General features: G+C 39.0%; 1 protein-coding gene across 1 annotated transcript; it reads left to right on the forward strand.

Annotated features, from left to right (window-relative positions):
- The first annotated feature begins 1170 nt into the window (after positions 1-1170).
- On the forward strand, positions 1171-23930 carry EDNRB (endothelin receptor type B). The gene is made up of 8 exons (XM_069466943.1): positions 1171-1865; positions 16905-17017; positions 17153-17357; positions 18733-18882; positions 19285-19418; positions 19989-20097; positions 21559-21688; positions 23197-23930. The coding sequence occupies exons 1-8, from the start codon at positions 1380-1382 to the stop codon at positions 23247-23249; spliced, it is 1380 nt and encodes a 459-aa protein (XP_069323044.1). The 5' UTR covers positions 1171-1379; the 3' UTR covers positions 23250-23930.
- Positions 23931-24249: the final 319 nt, after the last annotated feature.

The following is a 24249-nucleotide window of genomic DNA, read 5'->3' on the forward strand; positions in this document are numbered from 1 at the left end:
ATTAAAAGTTCAGGTTAAGACGTTTAATACAGAGCCTTGTTCAAGTCTGGAGCCTCAGAGCGTCACCTGGTGCGTGGTAACTTGCCCTTGATTTAGGCTCGTCCTTTAAAGAACTTAGAACTACAAGAAATGAACAGCCTCTCGGGACGTGTCTCTGGCCGAGGACTGCCCTCTCGGGCGGGCAGCTCCTGCTGACGCTGTCCAGGCATTGCCCAAGGGGAAAGGTTGCGGCGCGGTCGGAGGGCGCGGGAGGAGTCTGGCGGTGATTGATGGGGAAGGGACGAATGAATAAAAGTACTTGTCTGGGGACAGCAGAGACCCCGAGCAAGCTGTGGAAGCTACAGCGTCTGGCATTCTCAGAGGGTTTCGTCAGAGCCAGACCTGCCTGCAGCTGAAGGGAGGCGTGCTCTGCTCCCAGAGCAGGCTGCCACCAAGCTGTGAGCCGAGCGCGCCTCTGTCCCAGCTCTGCGTCCCCGGAAGAAGGGCCCCGCTCCTCGCTCTGCACCTGGTGCGTCAGATCGAAGAGGTAAACATTCCGACTGGCTGTTCAATTAAAATCATTGATGAAACGTGTCCTGGGGCTTCAGGTTGGCTTGCTAGTTTGGGATTTCTTTCTTTAAAAAAATAAAAATAAAAATAAAACGTATAGATAAAACAAATTAAAATGAGGTTGGGGTAAAGGAGAGCGTATGAGAGTTTGAAGCCACTTGGAGGGGACAGAAGCTTCCAAATTAATGCTGATACTCTCCCAATCGGATTGACTTGAGAAGTCTCAAGAGTTTCCAAGTCCTCCCGCGCAATCCTGGGCGCGCTGGGGGAACCGTAATGCAGCCAGCAAGGGACTAGCGGCTTTCACCCGCTGGGAGGAGTCTTGGAGGACAGACACGAGGTATCGGGGTGCCCCTACAGAGTAAAATGCAGAGATTGACACTTGCCGGTGGCCGCTAGGTGCCTTGATTACGCAGTCCCCACATGCCCTTAGCTAAAATTTGTATTTCTTCCCGTTCACCCAAGAGTTCAGAGCTTTGGCTTGGCCACCCATCATTCCCTCCCTGGCACACCCCTTCCAGAATGCCCCGCCCAAATGTGAGTGATTTACCCCTCCGCGGGACTCAGGGGAAGGAAAACACAAGAGAGGAGATCTGGAAGGAGACTCCACGGGCGCAGGAGGGTGACGCTTGCAGAAATTCCCCACTGGCGCGCAAACTTGAGTTACTTTTGCGCTCGGATAGCAGCGACGCGGTTGCGCTCTGCGTTAGCGTTTGCAGAGGTGTGGCTGGGCTGGCTGACCCAAGTCTCCTGTCTTCATTCCCCTCCTGGTCTCCAGGCTCTGAAAACTGCAGAGTAGCCACCGGACGCCCACCGGAGCTGGCAGCAGCATGCTGCCGCCACTCAGCCTGTTCGGACGCGCCCTGGTGGCGCTGGTTCTTGCCTGCGGCGTGGCCGGGGTCTGGGGAGAGGAGAGAGGATTCCCGCCCGCAGGAGCCACTCCGCGGCTTCTGGAATCCGCAGAGATAATGATGCCACCCACTAAGTCTTCCTGGCCCGGGAGTTCCAACAACAGCCTGCCGCACTCGTTGGCACCTGCAGAGGTTCCTAAAGGAGGGAAGACCGCGGGAGTTCCGCCGCGCACCCTCTCCCCTCCGCCATGCCAAAACCCCATCGAGATCAAGGAGACTTTCAAATACATCAACACGGTCGTGTCCTGCCTCGTGTTCGTGCTGGGCATCATCGGGAACTCCACACTGCTGAGAATCATCTACAAGAACAAGTGCATGCGAAACGGCCCTAATATCTTGATCGCCAGCCTGGCTCTGGGAGACCTGCTGCACATTGTCATTGACATCCCCATCAATGTCTACAAGGTAAAGGGCGCCTGCTAATGTCATAGCGGGCTTACAGAAGGGGGCCTGGCTGGAGAGGGGGAAGTGAAAGAGCTTTCAGAGGGAGCTTCCTCAAGAAGATCCATCCCCTCCTAAAAGTCAGTAATCATTGCAACTTGTCTTCAGTAGCCCTTTGCTCTAAGCCTAGGAAAAGGGTAGTCCCCAGACCAGCAGCATTAGTGTCTCTTGGGAACTAGTTGGAAATGAAGATTTTTCTGACCTCACCCCAGACCTATTGAATCAGAAATTCTGGAGTGGACTACAGTAATTTGTATTTTAATAAGCCCTCTATGTGATTATATGAACTGTAAAGTTTGGAAACTGCTAGTCCTGAAGGATTTACTCCCTAAGTCCAGCTAACTGGGTACACCCTCTACCCAAAAGTGTGTGGTCCATGCAATGGCCCCATTGACGTTACCTGAGAGTTTGTTAGGAATGCAAGTCTACCCCAGACTTCCTAAATCAGAATCTGCTGCTTAAGATGTCCAGGTGATTCACATGCACACTAACTTTGGGAAGCATTGTCTTGGAGGACCCTGAAATTAGGGGGGCTGGAGTAGGTTTTTAGGAAACAAATGGCCTGGAAGAAAGAGATCCAGTCTAGTGAGTAGGGGGAAAGCACAGTTCACCTGCTGTGAGTGGCTGTAGCTGCTCTTTGTTGAATGCCTAGAATGGGCCAAGCACTGGGTTGGATGTGTGACTTCCTTTACTCCTTCCAGCAACCCACAAGTGGATACTAACCCCATTGTACAGATCACTAATAGGATGCTCAAGGCCAATTAGTAAGAGGTAGGGCTGGGGCTCAGCCCTAAATCTGTCAGATACTGAAGTGCAAGCTGTATGATGGCACCCCACCTGTTACTTTGTGGACAAGACCAAGGAGCGTTCAAAGTCTGTAATGGTTTCAGTAGTTAACATTACTGTGTAATTACCACAGGTATGAGAGGTAACAGGCACAAACAGTCAGGGCCTATTTGATTCCAGGTTTCTTTGGAACTCTGGACACATCCAAACATCCCTGGGCCTCAGTTTCCTCAACTCCACAATAAGGCTGCTAGTGCAGACCTACGGGGGGCGGGGGGAGCGGTTGTGGTATTAAGAAAAGCAGCCTCAGTGAAACAGTTGGAACATTTAAAGGGCTATGCAAATATTTAAAACTCTACTTTGTCACTATCAGCAGCAATAGAAAGTCACACACAAAACACAACTAAAGTGCAAGGAAGTGGAAACATGCTTTGTGGATTTGTCTGCAGCCAGCTCCCACGTCTACGAGGGGAATAAATGGCATGTGGGGTTGGGAAAGGTGGTAGGGGATGCTTTGACCTTTTGGCAGGGGCCCTCACCATAAGGCATGCCTGTAAATTTCCCTTCATGAATCTCTGGAAATCCTGACCCAATAGCCATATTTTAAGAAAATTCCAGATGTCTCAGAGGTTTAAAAATGAGATTTGGATTAGGATCCAGTTTTCCCTAGAAGGAAACACTCCCAGAAATGGGGGATAAATTGAAGAAATCTTGAAATCCTGGGTGGCAGTTGGTTCTGATGAATTCTGAGGGTTTACTTGGAGAAGCAGGGACTGAAAATGGGTCTCTTAAGTGCAGTCACAGCTCCATTAGGGACAGAAGGGAATAGTTTCCTTCTTCGGGAGTCCTACAGACTAAGTACCATTCTAATTTAGCAGAGGAATTTCAATTCAATTCTTCAAAACTGAATGGAGACATTTTTGAGGACAAGGTGTTCTGAAAAATTTAAAAATAAGTGAAACAAGATCTCTCCCAAAAGGAGGATTACAATCTAGTTTTGCTAGGTTTGCACAGAATTTGGGGAAAGTTCTGTTTAGGTAAGTGCCAGGAAATCTCATGCACCTAGCCCAGTTAGAAACCTTCCTAAATCAGCCAGCAGCTGAAATGCTGGAAGGTGAGGTTAAGGAATTTTTTTTTTTTTTTTTTTTTTTTTTTTTTTTTTTGGTGTGTTGCCTCCAAGCCAGATGTAAATCAGCACTTCCAGGACCATCTTACTTTCTCTGACTGGTTAAATGAGTATTTTCAGTAAATCAGAGACTGTCTCACTCCCCAGGGGCATGCAGGTTTCCCTTCGTTTCAAACTCCTTTCTTATTTCCCTAGGAAGTTACATCCTTTTCCCTGAAGCCATCTAGTCATAACAGACTGTGTTTTTGCTTCTGAAATAAACTAATGAGTCATTATAAATCTGACCATCTAGTGGTCTGTATTAGCCATAAACAAATCCTTCCCATAGAATTAGATCTCCTTGCTAGATTTGCCATCATTGAATCCTACCTTGTGGCCTTTGGCTTAACTTGGGGCACAATGTAATAATAATGGCTGCCATTTATGATGCACTAGGCACTTGATTTATTGCTTTAAATCACTGCAGCAACCTGTGGAGGAAGTATGCTTTCATCCCTGTTTTAGATCTAGAAAAACTACATGTCTGGGAAGTAAAGAAGTAACTTGCCCAAAGTCACACCACTAGAAAGTGATAAAACTAGGGCTTGAGCCCAGGCCATCTGGCTGTAGACCCTGCAGTCCTCCCTTAGCCCTCTGAACAAAGCAGACTCAGGCACAGCCTGTCCTCCAACCTTGAGTATTGTCAGGACCTCATTTGAGGGCATTGGTGGAAGTATGAGACATATTACCACACAGTAGGATACTTGGTAAACATTTTCAGGAATTAATGTGCATCATCTGAGGATTTCTATTCCTTGAAATCCCCTTCAGATAGTCTGTATTGTACAATATCAATAATATCAGTAGATGTTATTTTAAAGACTTTGTCAAAATGCCTAATCCAGAACTAGTTAAAACCCATTTATTCCCCTAAATATTTGTGGCACCATAGTAAGTTTTAAAAAAAAAAAAATGCATTTAGAATTTCAGAGTATCCAGGTATTAGAATTCATAAAAAAAGGTAATTTAAGTGAAATATGAAGGCTTTTTAAATGTATCCTAAAGTGAAAGACTTGAATCTCTAAACCAGTGATTCTGAGGTTTTTTTGGAGGGGAAGGAGTAAGGTGTTACAATTCTCTTTGATAATTCAATATACACAATTGTTGGGGGTTCATAGAATCCCCCAATCCTTCTGTTGGCACACTAAGGGCCTAGAGGTCCAGCAATGTCAATGTGAATCTATTATGTTAATCTAGAGCTCAATAAATATAGAGCTCAGCAAAGTTGACAAATCACAAAATGTCATGCTCTTGCTGGAAGCCACAATCTGAGCTGCAGAATGGGTGGGATGTCACAATAAGGTGCTACCTAGACCCCCTCAAGGAGCAGGTAACTTTCAGGTAGAGTTAGACTACCCTCCAGGTGTCCTGTGTAGGGGGAATTTTGTATTGAAGGCCAGGGAGATCTCTGAAAACACTTAGCAAACTGAGGCTGCTGAAGAACTTCAAATTCTCATTCAAACATGCTGAAAATGATAAACCATGTTTATTCTCTCATCAGCACACAACAGGGCTATGCCTACATGACACAACACCATCCAGGTGAAAAATGAAAAATTCAATCATCTAAAGGGGCTATTTAAATATATGTATGTATATATGTATATGTATAAATACATAAATAAAAATATTAAATGATACAAGAATGTATAGATACATGAATAAAAAAGTGTCATTTGGCACAGCCCTGGCACATAGTATGCAAACAATAAATGTTATTAGAAAGTGTGTGTGTATGTGTAGATAAGAATTCATGTTTTGAGTAGTCTTTGTTTTTCAGCTTTTGTTATTACAAACATGACTATAAATCTATTTATATATTGGAACCAAAAGTGAGTGTTAAAATATCTGATGTTAGGGTAAATCAATCTCTCTCCTTAATCACAAACTGCTTATTGTGTCCTTCCTGTATAAACTAAAATAAATGGAATAATCTAGATATTTGTTCTTATGAGAGCCTGGTATCTAACTACTAAGTTGTAGAAGAACAGATGTCAAAGCTGTGTAGAAAGCAAAAGAGCTGGGTATATTGGTAGATGCTAGGAAGGTTTTTATGTTGTTGTTTGGTTGGTGAGTTGATTTGGTTTGTTTTGGTTTAGCAGTGATATGTAACAAGGCTGGGTTGCAGGTTGGGGAGAAGTTAAAAATTCTTGAGCAAATAATGAGTTTTTAAATTATTTCTGGATTTTACTGAATATTTCAATCTCTTTGTGCTCCATTTACATGAATAATTGAGTTAATATAGTCAACTTTCAAACGTAGTTTCCTTTATATGTCCAGACATTGAATTTAAAAACAAATCTGTTTGTGAACTGATAAGACAGGTGTCCACATTAACTAGACATTAACTAGTTTGATAAGGATTCAAATGTCATCAGTTGTCCAATGGTGGTGGAGAGCTAGAGATTAGGCTGGTGACCCATTGGAGTGCTTTTAGATAGTTTTGCTGTTAAGATTTTGTAGGTTATGAGAAGCAAAGAGGCTGCCTTCATAGTTCTGAAAGGCCAAACTGCTGATCTTTAACGTTTAACTAGTTAAGGTAGGGTACATACAACATTAAAATGCTGGCATGTCAAAATGTGGAATTGCTTCACTGAACCCACAAATGAGTTTTGAATGAAGTGACCTTGGCAGGTAATCAGACATTCTCTCCTTGTGACACAATCAGAATTATCTTGTGAACAAATTCACCTTTCTCACTATCCTATCTTAGACTACTGCTTAGAAATTAACAAGTTTGTGTATAATTAACTAGTTTCACAGTTAAAAGTTGATGGGACACAATCAAGTTTAGCTCTTGAAGTTGTAATTTTCTGATGAGTAAACTGAACTGTATATGTGTACAGCAATACAAGAAGGTACCATTGGGAGAGAAGTCTGATTTCTCCCACTTTAATAACACCATTCTCATTTCCAGTCAAGTGTAACTGAGATACTTTAGTAGTATTTAAAGATATCTTACTAGCAAAAGCATTTTGAACTAAAAATGAAACATATATGCTTTTGAGATTTATTTAAAGCAAAAAAAGTTTGTTTAAGGAGCATCAACTATGCACATGTAAAGTATTAGCTTTTAAAAAGTGTTACTAAAGAGTGAGGCTATTAGCTCTGAATGGTCTGAAATCAATTAACAAATAAAAACAGATACCCTAACACCCATCTACTGTCAATAGCAGACAAATGCTTATGGATAAATGATGCTATGCATGAGACATAAGGGCAGTGGACTTTTCCTACTCATATTTTTACAAATGTCCAAATGAAAAAGAAGGGGAAAGCTTGATCCCTTCCGTATGCAGGTACTAGTCATAACCAAATAACAAGTCAATAGCAGAATTCAAATAACCCAGAAGCTCAAGACTTCATATTCTCAATTCACTGCTTCACATATTGGCCATAGATTCCCGTGACAAAATGGTGGGCAAATGCTTGGCCTTGGGCAATGAAAGTTCTTCTAGGTCAACTCTATGGTTCTTCTTGCCTTTGATCTACCGCTTGGTCACTTCATAAATCCAAGCCCCTAAAAACATCAAGGTAATGTTCTCTTTTAATATGGTAAGGTTTATCTATCAAAGGCTTTGCTATTTTTATTTTGCTCACTTAAAATGAGTCATTCAAGATGGAAGATATTTCCATAGTTGTACCAGAGGATAACATAGCCAAGACCCTGTTGTCTCAAGGCCAGGGAGCCATGTTCTTCATTTCACAAAGAAAACCATATAAGGTTATCTCTGCGTGGCTACTATGCTATAGTTGATTATTTTTAGAGAAACATGCCAAATGCTAATAAATGATTAAGTGCTTTAAAGGGCGTTGACAGATAAAGCCTGAGCTGAAATAAGATTCAAGACGTAATTTATGATGTGAAACATTCTCTTTCGGGATTGTGCAAAGTTATGAAGAGGTTTGGTTGTGTTTGGGAGATAGCTGAGCGTGGCGTATCAGTATACCTTAGCCAACAACTTCTCTAATTTTAGACTTTTTAAAATTTCCAATGCTTTCATTTTAGAGAGTTATTTCTCTTTCCCTTTAGATCCTTTGTTGAAAATATAAAGGAAAAAGAAAATAGCCAAAATGTGGTTATAGAAGAGAGGGAGGGAGAAGGGGCAGGGAGAGAGAGAGATAGAGAGAGAGAATCATTCTTGAGTCAGAAATTTATTAGCAAAGAAGCATTTCTCAAGTAATTATCCCTCCTTGAGGCTCAAAACCATACTCATGCCTCCTGATCTGCGTCTTCTCTCCACACTCTCTTCAGTTTCTTTGTAATTTTCAGAAAGGAGGAAAACTATCCTCAGGACGTTTATACTGTCTTCTTCCCCCTCACTCAGTGTTTTCAAACTATTTTAAAGGCCTTTCAGATTCCATAGTAGCCAGATATTTTCTGATCGTAGCTTGTCAGTGTCCCGTAAGATATTCCACAGACAGAATTAGTTTTGAGAATGACATAAATTATTTAATAAGGTTTGTTGAATCCATTCAGTTTGAGAGTCTCCTTCTGAGCCGGAAGACCATCAGGGTTCTCATTGTTCAGTTGCTTCAGGTACCATGTGATCACAGAAGATCCAGCTCAAATAAGTAGATCTAAAACAGGCTACATTTGTGAATGGCATTTGTTATTTCTCTTTGTTGGATCTTTTCAAAATATGTAATGTATCCATGAAAGTTTTAGAGCACAAATGATGGATAAAGTTCAGACTATAGAAAAGCATCTTTAGTGGCCTATTACAGACTTAGAAATAAATTTTGATGTATTATTGGTAGAAAAATATATTTGGGGTAGACTTCAATTTCTCCTAAGAAATATTTTCAAAAATTATTTTCTATCTCTTTGTTTCTGTTAGAGATTTTGTTTCAAGAACTTTAATTTGTCATCATGGAGCCATTATTTCTATTTCAGCAAATCACAGGAGTCCTTCCAGAGCAGGGAAACCCCCACTGTTTTGTGGGTGCGTGTGAAACAGATTCCCAGTTGTGCCTCTGCCCTGCACAACTCCAGGGGGCACCACACTGGGCACATTGTGATCTATGTAAATGGCACCCCTGAGGGATAAGCTGACATTATTTCTGATCCACATATTTCTATCCTACATAGCCTAATCTTTAAATGATTAAGTGCATTTTGATGGAAGCAGGGTGGGGGTTGTAATTTGTATTTGTCCCTGAGGGCATGGGTACAATATATGTCACGAAAAAAATTTCTGGCTGGGTGTGGTGGCTCATGCCTGTAATCCTAGCACTCTGGGAGACCGAGGCAGAAGGCTGACTTGAGCTCAAGAGTTCCACACCAGCCTGAGCAAGAGTGAGACCCTGTCTGCACTAAAAAAATAGAAAAATTAGCCAGGTGTCATGGCGCACCCGAGCTATTCGGGAGGCTGAGGCAAGAGGATGGCTTGAGCTGAGGAGTTGGAGGTTGTATTGAGCTACAATGATGCCTCTGCACTCTAGCTAGGGTGACAGAGTAAGACTCTGTCTCAAAAAGAAAAAATGTTTATGCACTTGACCAGCATATTGACTTCAAATTCAAAGCTAAATTGGAATTCTTTCTGTATGTATGTATACAAAAAGAAAGAGCATTTGGACATGGAAATCCTTGAATTAAGGTGCCCTAACTTACTAAAATGCTAGTTCAAACCCAGAAAAACTCTTATCTGCTACAGGAAAGAGATAAACACAGAAGAATACACTCTTTCCCCAAGTTGTGAAATGCAATCATTCCACTTTATCTCTCTTTTGACTCTGATGCTGAAAACATTTCTATAATCCAGTCATTTGAAAGAAGTGTTCACAGTTCATCACGAGATGGGACAGACTGCAGTCTGGCAAAGTGACCCTGGTCATCCTCTTTAATTCGTTGCTCACCCACCCTCTAAAATGATCATCTCTTACAATATCCCTTTGTGTACTACATCCACCTCCACCAAATTTACAATCCTCCCAGCAACTAAAGGTCCTCATAGGATCTCATTATATAGTGAGAAACAGTAGGTTCTGTTTTATATCACTCATTTCCTTGACAAGTTTGAATAGGAGAGAGAAAATGGAAGAGGAATTTTTGTTTTTCACCTTTTCTGGGCTGCTTGGAAGGGCAGAACACCGACAAAAGTATACAACCGGACTTCAAGCCTCAGTTCTAGAGTCCCTGGCTCTATGTGTCAAGAAGACCTGACCATCTGGAGTAGAAAACATAAAAAGTAAATATACAGCCATCTCAATTCTCTAAAGAACATATATAGATATGAGAACTGGAAGCTCATGATAACTGTTTTATAGACAATTTCTGCCTTATGATCAAATTCATTTGTTCATTCATTCATTGTTATTCAACAGCATTTAATGAGTGACTCCTGTGTGCCAGGCACTGTGTGGGCATTATAAATGTTGTAGAATATTCCAAAACAAATAAACAGTTAAAGCTCAGTGTATACTGGTAATTTAAAAAATAGGAAAAGAAAACGGTATGCATGATTAATGAGGCGAGTAAACATTTGCTTGTGCAAGATGGTTAAGTTTGGCATTTCCTGATTTTATGAGGCTTGATTCTTTTTGGCATTAACAGGGATGTGTATTAACAGGTTTTATTTTCCATTTAATTTCTCACGTATGTGATTTTCAATTAAAAAGAGAAATGAAAAATGTAAAACCCCCAGTTGGAGAGATTTTGTGCCCTTAACAAAAGTAAATTTATTTCTAATTTATGCTATTTATCCTTTTAGAAATTTTTTGAAAACTATATAATATAAAAATAATTTTATAATGTAATATACAAATAATTTATTTGGATTCTCTGGCCTTTTTTCTTTTTCAAATAGCTGTTCTAACATAAAGTTATGAAATCAATGGCCACCCTTGAGTAGAAGCCTTATAACCTGTAGGGTCATGTCTTTATTCAATCTAGTGTTTATTTGTTTATTTGTGTTTACCATCCAAAGCAAATGTGCTAGGGAAGCAGTAAAGGCCTTAGGGGAAAATGGGTCAGCACTACACAGGCTATCATTTTGTCAAATGAACACCACATTGCCAGTAGGACCTAACACTTGCAAAAGCTATTCAGTTAGTTAAGACATCATGATGTGAAAACCAGTGTCAGTTATGGGAGTATTTGCCAATTGGCTCATATTTGATAAATGTTAGGTAATGTATATTCGAACTTAATTTTAAACAGAACCTAAAATTTTAATTTATGTGGAAGGGACATAGAGTCAATATTGAACTCTAACATCCTTTTTTTTTTGCCATCAGAGAAACTTCTTTCATTACATGTTGAATTTGTCTTCAGTATTCAGACCTTGCCCTTAAGCTATCTAATTTAGTGGGGTAAAGTCCAAAGAAAAAACTAAAAATAGGGAATAAGGAATGTGTTATTGCTGAGTTTAAAGTTAGAGTTGCTTCCTCTTACGATAAAGTGAATAAATTTCCTCTGCAAAGGGGAAAGCAGTATTGTTGGATGTTGTTATTTTTGCCAAAGAATGGTGAAAAAACAAACTTCTAGGAATCATAAAAATCTGTATGAATATTCTCTCACCAATTAAAGATAGCATCTTGGTTGGGAGTGATTTTTTTTTTTTTTTTGCAAAACTTCACAGCTTTTCCCCACTCAGGACTTTTTTTACATTAAACAAAAGGTTGTTGCCTTTGTATTTTAAATAAGCTAAAAGCACTAACTTGCCCAAAGACTCTCTTGCTAGAGAGCATTAGACGACAGAGATGAGCATCGGTGGGCACGCTTTCTGTCACACAGCATCAGGCTTTGCTGTGTCTCCACAAAGCCTTCTGATCAGAGAGGCAGAGGTTGAGCTTTTTAGAGTAAGAGCATTTACAGTCCTGACAAAGTCATCCTTCTCACTACAGAATAAGGGGAACAGCGCATACTCCTCCCCCATCTTCTGTGGCTGCTCAAAACTAGTAGCATCCAGTTATGAATTGAAAACGTGAAATACCAAAAGCTGATGAAGGTTAATGCTCCCTTTTTCTCTGTAGTTCCTCTCCCTTTGGAAGGGTAGATTAGAAATTTGTATCTCCCAGTTATGATTAGATTTCAGACTATCTCCCTGTTGAACTTGAAGAGGATTTTTACAATTTTCAGTTTATGTTTCCCTGTCCTCTGTGATAGCTTGGGTCAGAGGTTGGGCTGCAGGCCTCCCAGCGGTATGAAGAGCAATAATCCAATTTCTAGGCTGAGCCAAAAAAAATAGTAATCTCAAAACAGGGCCTGGATTCAGTACGGGGCTCATTTTTTTGTCAGCCAGACTTCTTTCCCTTCAGTGGACACTCATTCATCTTGATTCTTCTGATGTCTGTACCTACACGATACCAATGTTAACATATTTGGAAATAACTTGAGACAAAATAAAACATTCAAAAATATCCAAATGTTTGGACATTATATGAGTAAAATAACTAGGTGGATTAGTCAGGGTTCTCCAGAGAAACAGAACCAGTAGAATGGACAGATAGGTAGATTGAGAGATTTATTATGAAAAATTGGGTCATGAGGTTATGGAGGTTGAGATCTGCCATCTGTAGGTTGCAAATCCAGAAAAGCCAGTGGTGTCATTCAGTCCAAATCCAAAGGCCTGGAAAGAGAGAAGCAGATGGTGTCAATCCCAGTCCCAAGGCCATAGAAGATGAGATGAGATGTCCCAGGCCAAGGCAGGCAGGCAGGAAGCAAAAGGAGCAAATTCCTCCTGCCTCTACCTTCTGTTCTCTTCAGGCCCTCAGTGATGGATGGGATGGTGGCCACCCACTTGGGGAAGACAGTCTGTGTTACTGAGTTCACAGATTCAAATGCTAATCTCTTCCAGAAACATCCTCACAGACATACCCTTAAATAAATAATGTTTAATTGGGCACACTATGGCCAGTCATGTTAACACATAAAGTGAACGATCACACTCAGTGAGTAGAAGAAAATTTCACTTTGTGTCTAGATATTTTACCATTATTTAACACACGGCAATAGGTTTAAAAAATTAATATTTGATTTAATCCTAATTCTTTTTTGTAAGATCAGCTTCTTGGAAATACTCTCTGGCAGGTATCATAGTAGTTACAAGTGTAGACTCTGGAGTCAAACCATCTGGGTGCAAATGTGGATGAGTTATTAATACTTACTTAAGTGATCGACCAAGGACAAGTATATTAATTATGTAATGAAGAGTAACAAATTATTCTACAATTTAGTGGCTTAAAAAAGTAAACATTTATTATCTCACACTGTGTCTGTGGGTCAAGAATTAGGGGTGTCTTAGGTGGGTGATTCTGGCTCAGGGTCTCTCATGAGGGTGCACTCAAGATATTGGATAGGGCTGCTGTCATCTTAAGGTTGGCCTAGGGCGGGAGGTTCCTGTCATTCACAGACCTGGCAGATTAGCATTTGTTTCAGGAGGCCTCAGCTCCTTGCCATATTGGCCTCTCCACAGAGGTGCTTAAGCGTCATCATGACATGGCAGCTGGCCTCCCCGAGAATAAGTGACCCAAGAGAGAGCGAGGAGGAAGCCGTCACACCTCTTATGAACTACTCTGAACAACACACATCATCCCTTTTGCCACATTCTATTCATTAAGAGCAAATCACTAAGTCCAGCCTGTCAGGTTTGGAAATCTCATTCCATGTTCTCGGTCCTTGGTGTGCTCTTAGGTGAGGAATGACCAGACACACCAAAGTGAGGAAAGCATGAGGTGAAATTTATCAAGGGGGAGCAAGATAGGACTATAGCGCAAGAGCAACATATAGGTTTACAGAGCAAGATATATGCAGTACAGATGATGACTGGACCCCTTGTCATGGCAACAGAGGCCTTGGTTATGGTCTGGGTCTTGTTTTATAGTGTCCGGATAGGTTCAGACTTCATCATGGAACCACTTTGATGGAGAGTCGGGAGTTACATGACCTGAGTCTTACTGTGCATGTGGATCTCCCATGAGGCTCTGTGAAAGCCCATTTGGGGTGGTAAACTGCAAGGTAGATTTAAGCTAATGATGTGACGATTAGCCTTAGGCTGTCCTAAGTCACTTTCCAGACTCTATTGTACCTATGCCGCTTGGCCCATAGGCTAGAGAGTCCTCTGCATTCTTTTGCAGTTGGCAGGCTAAGTTCCCATTAACAGATTGGTAGGGCCCTTCCCTCCTCCCCCAAGTATGGCAGTGACTCAGGACAGCATTAAGGTGGGGCAGCACCAAGATGGGGGCCTGGGGCCCACCTTGTCCTTCCTCCCAGGTGTGGCAATTGCTCGAGGCAGCACCAAGGCAAGGCGCCCACTTTTATCCCTGGAAGACCCAGAATCCCTCGCTATCTACCTAACAAACCCACATTCACGGGGAGGGAAATTAAGCTTCACCTTTTGAAGGGAGGAGTAATCAATATCAGAATATTGTCTGAATAATTAATAACAAGCTCAGTCTAGCAGAATCCTTGTAACTGGTTGGAAACTTTATATTCTCATGTTTCCAAGGGCAATTGGCATTTCTTTTAAAGCAACTTGAGTTCAAAGCTGGTTCAAACCTGTGGTGCCCTGAGTCTCCCTCACCTCAGTAAATGGCTTGACCATTCACATGGTAAACCTCTGTGATGTTCCTGATTCCTCATATCTTATGTCCCACCCCCCAGAAAGTCCTGCTAGCTAGCTCTACCTCCAAAATATATATGGCCTATGACCCATTCTCTCAGCCCCAGGACAACACAGCGCTTCCTTTCTTGACCCCACATTCTATTAGGCGCTGAGTAGCAAGAGAGACCTTTTTAAAAACATAAGTCAGATCATGCCATTTCCCTGCTCAAAACCTTGCAATGAATTCCCTCAAAAAAAGCATCCAAACTCTTCTCTCTGCAACTCCATCTCCTATGCTCTTGGCCTGGGTCACTCCTCTCCGGCATTAATAGCCTTGTAGCTATAGCACCAGGCTTATTTTGACCTCAGCGCACTTGCATTTTCTCTTGCTTCTGCCTAGAACACTCTTTGCTTGGTTTCCTCTCTTATTTCAGTCCAATCCCTACTCAAATGTTGTCTCTTCAGAGACTCCTTGCTCCAATCCCACTCTCACTCCATTAATATGATAACGTCTCTGTGACATCATATTAAGTGTTTGTAGTATTTTTTTATCTGCCTCCCTCACTAGACTGTAAACTCCATGAGACCAGGGAGTTTTCATTGTTCACTAATATGTACCCTATACTCAGGATAGTATCTGACATATAGTGTATATTCAATAAATATTTGTTGAATGAATGAATGAACAAGAAGAGTTATGAGTCAATTGATTAATCCAAAAGTCACAAGATGGAGGCTAGTCTGGCTCACAGATATATTTTGTTAATACAGTGTTATCTGAGAGTGTTTTTTAAAAAATATTAATTAGTTGACAACTTTTATAAACTGTGAGGTTTTGTATAAAAATTCCAATTTCTGGCTTCTTTTGAAAAAATCAAGAGGTTTTAGTTATTTGGAGTTTCTTAGCAAAAAATGATTTTTATCGTCAGCTGTTCCTTTCAGAAAGGGTTTACCCCAGACCCCACTGCTCCCTATTGTCTTCCTGACACCAATGACTGTCTTATATCTGGCTCCCTCCACTCCTCTGTGTTACCTGCCTGGCCCTGTAGGCTTTTAGAACCCTACATTAGGCATATATAGATATGGCAAGTCTGCCAACCTTTGTCCCGATTTGTGTAATTTTTGCTATCTAATTTAGAAATGAAATTGGTCCTGTGTTGAATCTCCAAGCCATGTTTATAACAAGAGACATATCTTAGCCTTTTGGTGTCATTCTAGTTACAGAACAATCAACACAGCTTGACAAACTCAGTAGAGTCTTCACTGCTACAGAAAGGACAGAAAGATTCAATTGTATTTCAAAATAGTTTTCACTTTCAGAACGTTTTTTTTAGACATTTTTTAAAACCCATAAATTTGAAATACTTTATTTTCAAAACCTCATGAACATCTGATCCAGCTGTTTACCTAAAGTGATTCATTTACCAGTGCAGGACTCACCCAGTTGTTCTAAAAAAGAAAATAACCACATTTAATAACAGATGTTTATCCAGTCTGCAGTCAGATAAAGAGAAATACATACATATATAAATAAAATAGCAAGAACTATGTCTTTTTGCTCATTGGATAGCCAATACCTGTTATATTTTAGAGGCTGTGGGTGAAGTGCAATTACTATTGAGCATCTGCTATGTGTTGGGCACTGTTCTAGGCAGCTGTGGAGCTCATACTCTGTCTTATACTCTACGGAGCCAGATAGAAAAAATTAAACAAACAAATAAGTAAATGTTATAATATATGTAATAAGAGTTCACAAGTGCTATTGACAAAGAGGAATAGAAAGTAAGGGAGTTGGAGATGCCTGGCCAGTTACTGGCCCTAATGTGATCAGGGTAGGTCACGTTGAAAAGACAAGATTTTAACAAGATCTGCAGGAGGTAAGGAAGTTAACTAAGTGAATCTGCGGAGAAAGAGCCTCCCAGGATAATGAAAGACCTAGAGCAAAAGCCCCAAAGCAGGAATGTGCCTGATATGTTCAAGGAACAAGGTGGCTACTCCAGCTGAATTACTGTTCAGTTAAGTACAATGACCACAGTAAAGAACAAGTATATAAATGCACACACTGCTTTTCAAGAGTACTACTTCATAGGGGTAGTCTGGTGTCCTCAGCTAAGGAAAATTTATTACCCAATTTTAATTAATTAATGTATATATTTTGATCATACATGACCTGAGCATGTGAGACTCTATAACAATATGCAAGTCCAATTTTCTAAGAGAACTTAAGCTACCAGCCCCAGTTGGCCCCTCAGAGGAGATGCTAACTCTAAGTTACTGTATATGCATGATGAATTCTTACAAGCTGGCTGCATTTTTGTTGCTCCCAACACATTCTCCTGTTTCGTGTATCGAACACTGATGCTTTTCCAAGAAGCAGTCCATGAGAAAAAGAGTAAGAACTGGAATAGATCTTGTTCTGCATGTCAGTTACTCTCCACTGAGTATTGCAGTTCAGAGGGCATCTTGTGAAACCCCCTGACAAAGCTTCCTATCTCCCCAATGCAGCTGCTCGCGGAGGACTGGCCGTTTGGAGCCGAGATGTGTAAGCTGGTGCCTTTCATACAGAAGGCCTCCGTGGGCATCACTGTGCTGAGTCTATGTGCTCTAAGTATTGACAGGTAGGAGCTTATATTTAAGCCAGGTATATTCTGAACACTATACTACTGATTGCCATGTTACTTAGAAAATATATTATGTAATTCAATAAAACCAAGCTATGTCAACTTGGAAAACAATCCTATTTTCATCTTTAGATATCGAGCCGTTGCTTCTTGGAGTCGAATTAAAGGAATTGGGGTTCCAAAATGGACAGCAGTAGAAATTGTTTTAATTTGGGTGGTCTCTGTGGTTCTGGCTGTCCCTGAAGCCATAGGTTTTGATCTGATTACAACTGAATACAAAGGAAGTTATCTGCGAATCTGTTTGCTTCATCCCACCCAGAAGACAGCCTTCATGCAGGTAAATTTTACTTTTTCTTTTTCATTTCTGCTTTTGCTTAATAAATATTTAGCTACTTTCCCCCTGTTCCCCACTACTTGGGAAGCTGTTGATTTATGACTGTCCTTGGCATAAACTAAAAGTACAGGTCCCAGGACTGTGGGGTTAACAGTGACCAATGACCCGAGCTGTAAGAAACTAGGTCACTACTTCTCCAAGAACCCCCTGGATCTCAGGGACACACATGAAAGAACTGATGTGAATTTATAGCTTTTCTACCCAAAGCCCCATGAGGACTGACAACTACTACATACTCTGTGTAAGACAACCCAGCAACCGTCAGGACTGGATGGTCCAGGGAATGCTCCAATAGAAGTCACCCTGATGTGGGTGGATTCTGAATGGCAGGCCTGCCCTCTCTGTGTCTTTGATGATAAAGAGAAACCTGTCATTGCAAAGAAGTCTTTATCTTGGGCCATTTATTAAAGAACATTTGATCAGAAACTAGGAAAAGAATGATGATGGGGTGGTCTCCAAAAGATAGATCCTAAGTGTGAAAAGCTCTCCCCAACATAATGGGTTAAGAGAAGTTAATGCAAAAGGGTGTGCTCTATCACCAAGGATTATTTTCCATTATATATATGAAAGACTACATAAAACTTCATGAACCGTGTATTCCATGGTAAGTAAATAAATAAAGGACACGAATGTGAAATTGAGAATGAGATTGCTGTTTCTTTGTTTCTTTTTAGTAAAAAGGAAAAAAAAGTGCTGCATAGGTTACATAAATTCTTCTCCAACACAGACATATCTGGAGAAAAAAAAAAAAAAGAAGGATAACAGAGCAGAAAAAGAATAAGAGAAAATGCATAAGTCATAAACAGCTTTGACTTTTTAATTGAGAGGTTAGATTTATATAATATAATACATTGCTGAGTTAAATGGTTAACCTATACCTTTTTATGTCTGTTTTTCCCATTAAATAAACTTGCTAAAAACTGGAAACTTCACTTAAACACTAGGATGTCTTTACATAGTCAGAGGTCATGTTTCACACAAAGAATACACATAAATAATAACTTGCTTATGTGAAAGTAAAACACAGAATTGCCAAATATTTCAAATTTTGCCCAACTGCTTAAATTTTTGTGTATAATTATAGTGCGCTGCCTTAAAGAACTGAAATACTTTTGGGGAAAAGTTTCTTTCATTGAATATAAGTATTTGATTGTTTGTTCAGTAGATGTGACCTGAGAGAGTCTATATGGTATTTATAAAATGGACCTTCTCTAGACGATAATTGTTCCTTAATCAACATTTTTTTAGGTTTAACATTCGATATATAAGATTTTCTTACAGAGGAGTATTAATCATAAAAATTCTCTCTTCTCCATAGTTTTACAAGACAGCTAAAGATTGGTGGCTATTTAGTTTCTATTTCTGCTTGCCATTGGCCATCACTGCATTGTTTTATACCCTGATGACCTGTGAAATGTTGAGAAAGAAAAGTGGCATGCAGATTGCTTTAAATGATCACTTAAAGCAGGTAAGAGAATAAAAATATTTGATGACTCATGTTTATAATTACAATTATGAATGTGAAAATTGTTATGATGAAAATAAACTAAAGTTACTATATACCAGCACCTATTTCCTTTTTCTTGCCTCTGATAGTTTTGAATATACAAAGAATATTTTTATATTCTCTGTTTAGAGATAGTCTATGTAATCGAAAAGGTTCAAGAGAGAACCATTACTTTTTAAAGATGAACCTCTTGTCATTTTAGTTCTAATCCACCTTGACTAGTCAATTTAAAGCCCAGTGCCCTGAGTTTTTACAAATGCCACTGAGTTTTTGTCAACACTATTAAATATTCTGCTTTGGAAGAGAGGATGCTACGAGTAGAACGAGCCATCTTTTAAGGGTCTGACTATGGTTTTATTTCAGAGACGGGAAGTGGCCAAAACCGTATTTTGCCTGGTCCTTGTCTTCGCCCTCTGTTGGCTTCCCCTTCACCTCAGCAGGATTTTGAAGCTCACACTTTATGATCAGCACGATCCCAATAGATGTGAACTTTTGAGGTAAGAAAGGCAAAATAGAAATCGTTTGCAAACAGATGCCATTCAAAATGTTTCCACGGATTGTTTACAGGCAGAGACAGTACCATTTTTCTAACCCTTAGGGAGCTATTAAGACTCTCAGTTTTTCCCTTCAGTCCTATTTTAAAGGGAGGAGTGGGGCGGGGGTGGGGGGTGGAGGGTGCAGAGAACACTGGGAAGAGAGAGCTAGAGTTGTCGAAATGACCAGTGGCAGGACTCAAATTCCCAGGTCTAACACTCTTTTGTATTTTGTAAATTCCTCCTTTTCATCCAGCCTCTGCACTTCTAAATGAGATTTTATTTTAAAAAGGAGAGATGCGCTTGTGGTGGGGGGTGTGGGAAGCACAGGGGGAAGGCAGTGGAGATGACAGCGACAGAGAATGAGAGAGACAGAGACAGATGGAGACAAGATCATTATTAGCAAAGACCAGGGATACATTTAAAACCATTACATATGGGTAATCTTCTTGTTCTTCACAAAAACACAAAAGTCTGCAATGAATACATGCTTTCACAGATACATTCTGTTGTTTTGTTTTTTCTTTTTTGCAGCTTTTTGTTGGTATTGGACTACATTGGCATCAACATGGCCTCCCTGAATTCCTGCATTAATCCAATCGCTCTGTATTTGGTGAGCAAAAGATTCAAAAACTGTTTTAAGGTAAGAGAGTATTCCAAAATTTAAAAAAACTGCCTGTAATTTGGCATCAAATATAACCCTTCACAGTTATTACTATATCTATCCAGAGAGATCTAGTAAATTGTTTTATAGTTTTTCCTTCCATTACAACATGGATAATTTTTTTAAGATACGACATTAGCTGAGTCAATTTTTGCCTATAAATCCTTGGTCAGCCACTCCCAGCTGACTCAGCCAATCAGTTATACTCATGGAATTGCTCTGAAAGTTAATGAATATGACATGCATTGATGGCTGGCAGATGTCACATAAGAAAATAAGAGCTAAACATGAATGAAATGCACTGTTCTCTTGTTTTTGGTAGATTTTGAACTGCTTGGACACATTTTAATTGTAACTAAATTATTCCCTTTTTCACATGGACTATGAGAATATCAAGTCAAACAGAATTTAATTTAGGTTTTACATCTTTCTACCTACTTTGTATAGCAGAGATGTAGTGCTTGATGTGGAATATGTATAATTATTGCTCATTTGGCTGTTTGCATTTTACCATCTACCTATCATTTACTTCTTCAACAATCTAACATGAAATAAAATACCCCCTCCTCTTATAATAAAATGATCCATTTGTCCCTAGTATTTCACTATTGGAAAGCCAAGAACTTAGCTTCCTTGTAAACACTAAGATAGTTTATAAAATTCTTTGCCCACTCATAACTCAAATTTTAGAGCTGGAAGGAAACTTTCATCAAGATCAACACCTTCTTTTTATAGAACACCTTCATTTTATACAACAGAAAATAGTGGACCTCCCATTTTCTTAAACATATAGTTTCATAGAAAATAAACAGAATGAACAAAGGATATTTTTAAAATCCAAGAAAAAAATTGGATGAATAAAGCTGAGATGCTCTTGTATACTTTGTAACCTTTTTATATAACAGTATTGCAAAGACACATGAGAATAACATGTGGCTGAAAAAAAATAGCAAAGTAATGTTAAACTCATTGATACGGAAAGATGTTTATGACACCGTCGAGTGAGAAAAAGCAGGTTATGGAGTATACATGTATATGTAGTACAATCTCATTGAAATAAATTATACCAACAATCACAAACACATGCACATATACAATCATGTATGGGGTAAAATTTCTATTTGCGTGGGGGGAAAAGTCTTGAATTATATATGTATCAAATATTAAGAGTATTAAGTAATCAAGAGTAAATACCAAGAATTAAGAGGAGCTTTCTCAAAGTGAGGAATCTTTATTATACAGTTTTTTTCTTCATTGTATTTTTTAGTTAAAAAATTAAGCAACTAATGTAATTATGTCTTTTTAAGGAGAAAAATAAAAGAGCATGGAAAAAAGGGCCCAAGAACTCCCAATGCAGAGAAAGTCAGTACCCTAGAGAGTAGGAAAAGTTGTGAAATGTGATTGATGTAAACATATAATGAGTTACTTTGTTTTGTGCAGTCATGCTTATGCTGCTGGTGCCAGTCATTTGAAGAAAAACAGTCCTTGGAGGAAAAGCAGTCGTGCTTAAAGTTCAAAGCTAATGATCACGGATATGACAACTTCCGTTCCAGTAATAAATACAGCTCATCCTGAAAGAAGGAATATTCACTCAATTTCATTTTCTTTATTTTGGACAGAAGTCATTAAAACAAAATGAAATATTTGCTAAAACAAATGAGAACCTATAACTTTGCACAAAACAATGTAAAAATGTAAAAGTAATTATTTTAACTCTCATAGTTACAACATTTTATGAGCTGTCCACAGCATGAGAAGAAAAGCAGTGGGAATTCAGAGGGCCTCATTCATTGTAAAAGCACTTAATTTTTACAGTTAGCACTGAGAGCAGCTCTTAATAACTTCCAGTATATTTTGTACACCACTTAGGTTTAAAATTGAGCTCACTCAGAAATCAATGTGAATCTGATACAGAGGAAGAATTTGTCACTGTAAAACAGAATTTTTAAATGAAGTTGAAATTACTCAATTTGAAATTTTAAGAATGCTCTGAAACAACTTTTTAATTAATAAGGGCACACCATTGATGGAACCATAATTGGATACAAAATGTGAAAACAGTTTAGCTGGTGTATATTTTTGGACATTAGAAACATTTAAATGATCAGGAAGGTGTATCAGAAGCAAGATCGAGGGTAAGGCATAGAAAATCATTACATTCTTTACATCCAGATAAGATCGAATGTCACAAAGAGAGAGAGAAGGTTTGAAATGCTATCCCAAAAGACTTCTTTGAAATCTTCTACTCACATATTTCTGCAAAGAAAATATTACCTGCAATTGTTTCAGGATGAGTAAAATTTTCTTTTTTTTTTTTTCACTATTATAGTTTAAACTCTGTTTAGTTTATCCATCTGTAAATACTTTGCTACATACACTACATGTAGATGATTAAACAAAGGGCAGGCCCTTGTGTTCATAGCTTTATGGTGGAGAGATGCCAGTGACCTCATAACGGACAGAATGTGAATTGCCTGGTGCAGCGTCCACATGGCAAAGGAGCAGGCAGCGTCCACTCCCACCCGTGCTGTAGTTAAAGTGGTCTCTACCGTATGTATAATAGTATAGTTAAAATTCTATTTTTAAAAAAAAACCACACAAATTAGTCAAGTTAACAGCTACTTGTAAAGCGTATTACTAATTTTTATATTATTTTTGTAAATAACCAATAGAAAAGTATTCTTGACATGGTGCTTTTCTATTATTTAGAGGCAAAACTGCTTTTTGAGATTGTTAAGAACCTCTTAACTTTGTGCATTCTTGCCGAAGTTTTTAATCTCCTTAGCAGGGTACCTTAGGTTAACTTGGGATGAGATGTGTGTGAAAGTATGTACGAGAGAAAATGGAAGAGAGAGGAAATGAGGTGGGGTGGGAGGAAACCCGTGGGGCCAGATTCCCATTCTCAGCCTGACGTTCGTCATTGCCCCGTCACATCAATGAAAAAGGTCCTGATTCTGTTCCAGCAAAACACAGTGCAATGTTCTCAGAGTGACTTTAGAAATAAATTGAGCCCAAGAGCTTTAACTCTGTCTTAAAATATAACAGAACTTCTACGTTTTTTTTTTTTCTTTTTGTAAGCGAAGTCACATGTTGGAAACAAGCTAGCAATGTTGTTTTCTGCCAGCATCTAATGTCATGATACAGTAAACCAAAACCCAACAATGTGGCCAAAAAGAAAGCACAATAATTAATTCCCATGCCTCGGGGATTCTATTTATAGTACAAATCACCCACAAACTTGTTTGTTAATTTCTTACTGATCACTTTTTCAGATGCCTGTCACCATAGAAGACATCTCAGACTTTCAATTTTAAATTAACTTTGGGTCACTAATATTTTCATGGTTTGCTAATGTATTTTTTATTTCTATTTAAATTTTAGGTCAATTTTATTACCGTGTACTGAGTTTTTACATCCTAATACTCATTTCTTCTCCATATCAGTATCAAGATCTGTAATCATCTTGCCAAATTTTGGAACTGTGCACAAAGAGTATGCATGCACTATTTATAATGCAATTTCATTCTTTAGCTTTTTTTAAAAAAAAAAAGATTTGATTCAAAATTTTAACATACTGAGAAAGGTTGATAAGAAACAATCATAATTATTTTACATAACTAAAACAGAGATAGGAAAAGGTGCTACTGTTAAGGCAGATTTCCTGGTATTAAGAACTATTTAATAAAGCAACAGTGAAAAACAGTGTTCACATGGATATTACAGCTTAAAAGATTTATAAGTGATTTTAACCTATTTTTATCCTTTATTAACCACAGCTAATATGAGTGTATGTTCAAACATCTTTTAGTATTGGCAGCTTACATACGAGCCAAAGGAATACAGTTTATAGCAAAACATAAGTATGCTGTAGCTAACTTTATAAAATTGTAATATAACTGTGTAAAATAATTATATATTTTGTTTTTCTGTGGTCACTTAAAGTGGCTATAGTTGTTGATTCCTTATAAACAGAACCAATAAAAATTTAAATTGCTTTTAAAAAAAGATGAGCTTCGTTTTCACTATGTGGGCACTAATTTATTATTAAGTACTAATTGATTAAGTGTTTAAAGGAAATGCACATTACAAGTGGGCATTATTTATGTTAAACAGACAATTATCAAGGAAGTG

The sequence above is a fragment of the Eulemur rufifrons genome, chromosome 4, assembly GCF_041146395.1.
Source record: "Eulemur rufifrons isolate Redbay chromosome 4, OSU_ERuf_1, whole genome shotgun sequence".
NCBI classification, from domain to species: Eukaryota; Metazoa; Chordata; class Mammalia; order Primates; family Lemuridae; genus Eulemur; species Eulemur rufifrons.

Bases quoted from the DNA above. Each gene is read 5' to 3' on its own strand.
- EDNRB (XM_069466943.1), top strand. From the start codon at position 1,380: ATGCTGCCGCCACTCAGCCTGTTCGGACGCGCCCTGGTGGCGCTGGTT. The intron at 17,358-18,732 runs GTAAATTTTACT...TCTTCTCCATAG, and splicing joins AGAAGACAGCCTTCATGCAG to TTTTACAAGACAGCTAAAGA. The intron at 20,098-21,558 runs GTAAGAGAGTAT...TGTTTTGTGCAG, and splicing joins GATTCAAAAACTGTTTTAAG to TCATGCTTATGCTGCTGGTG.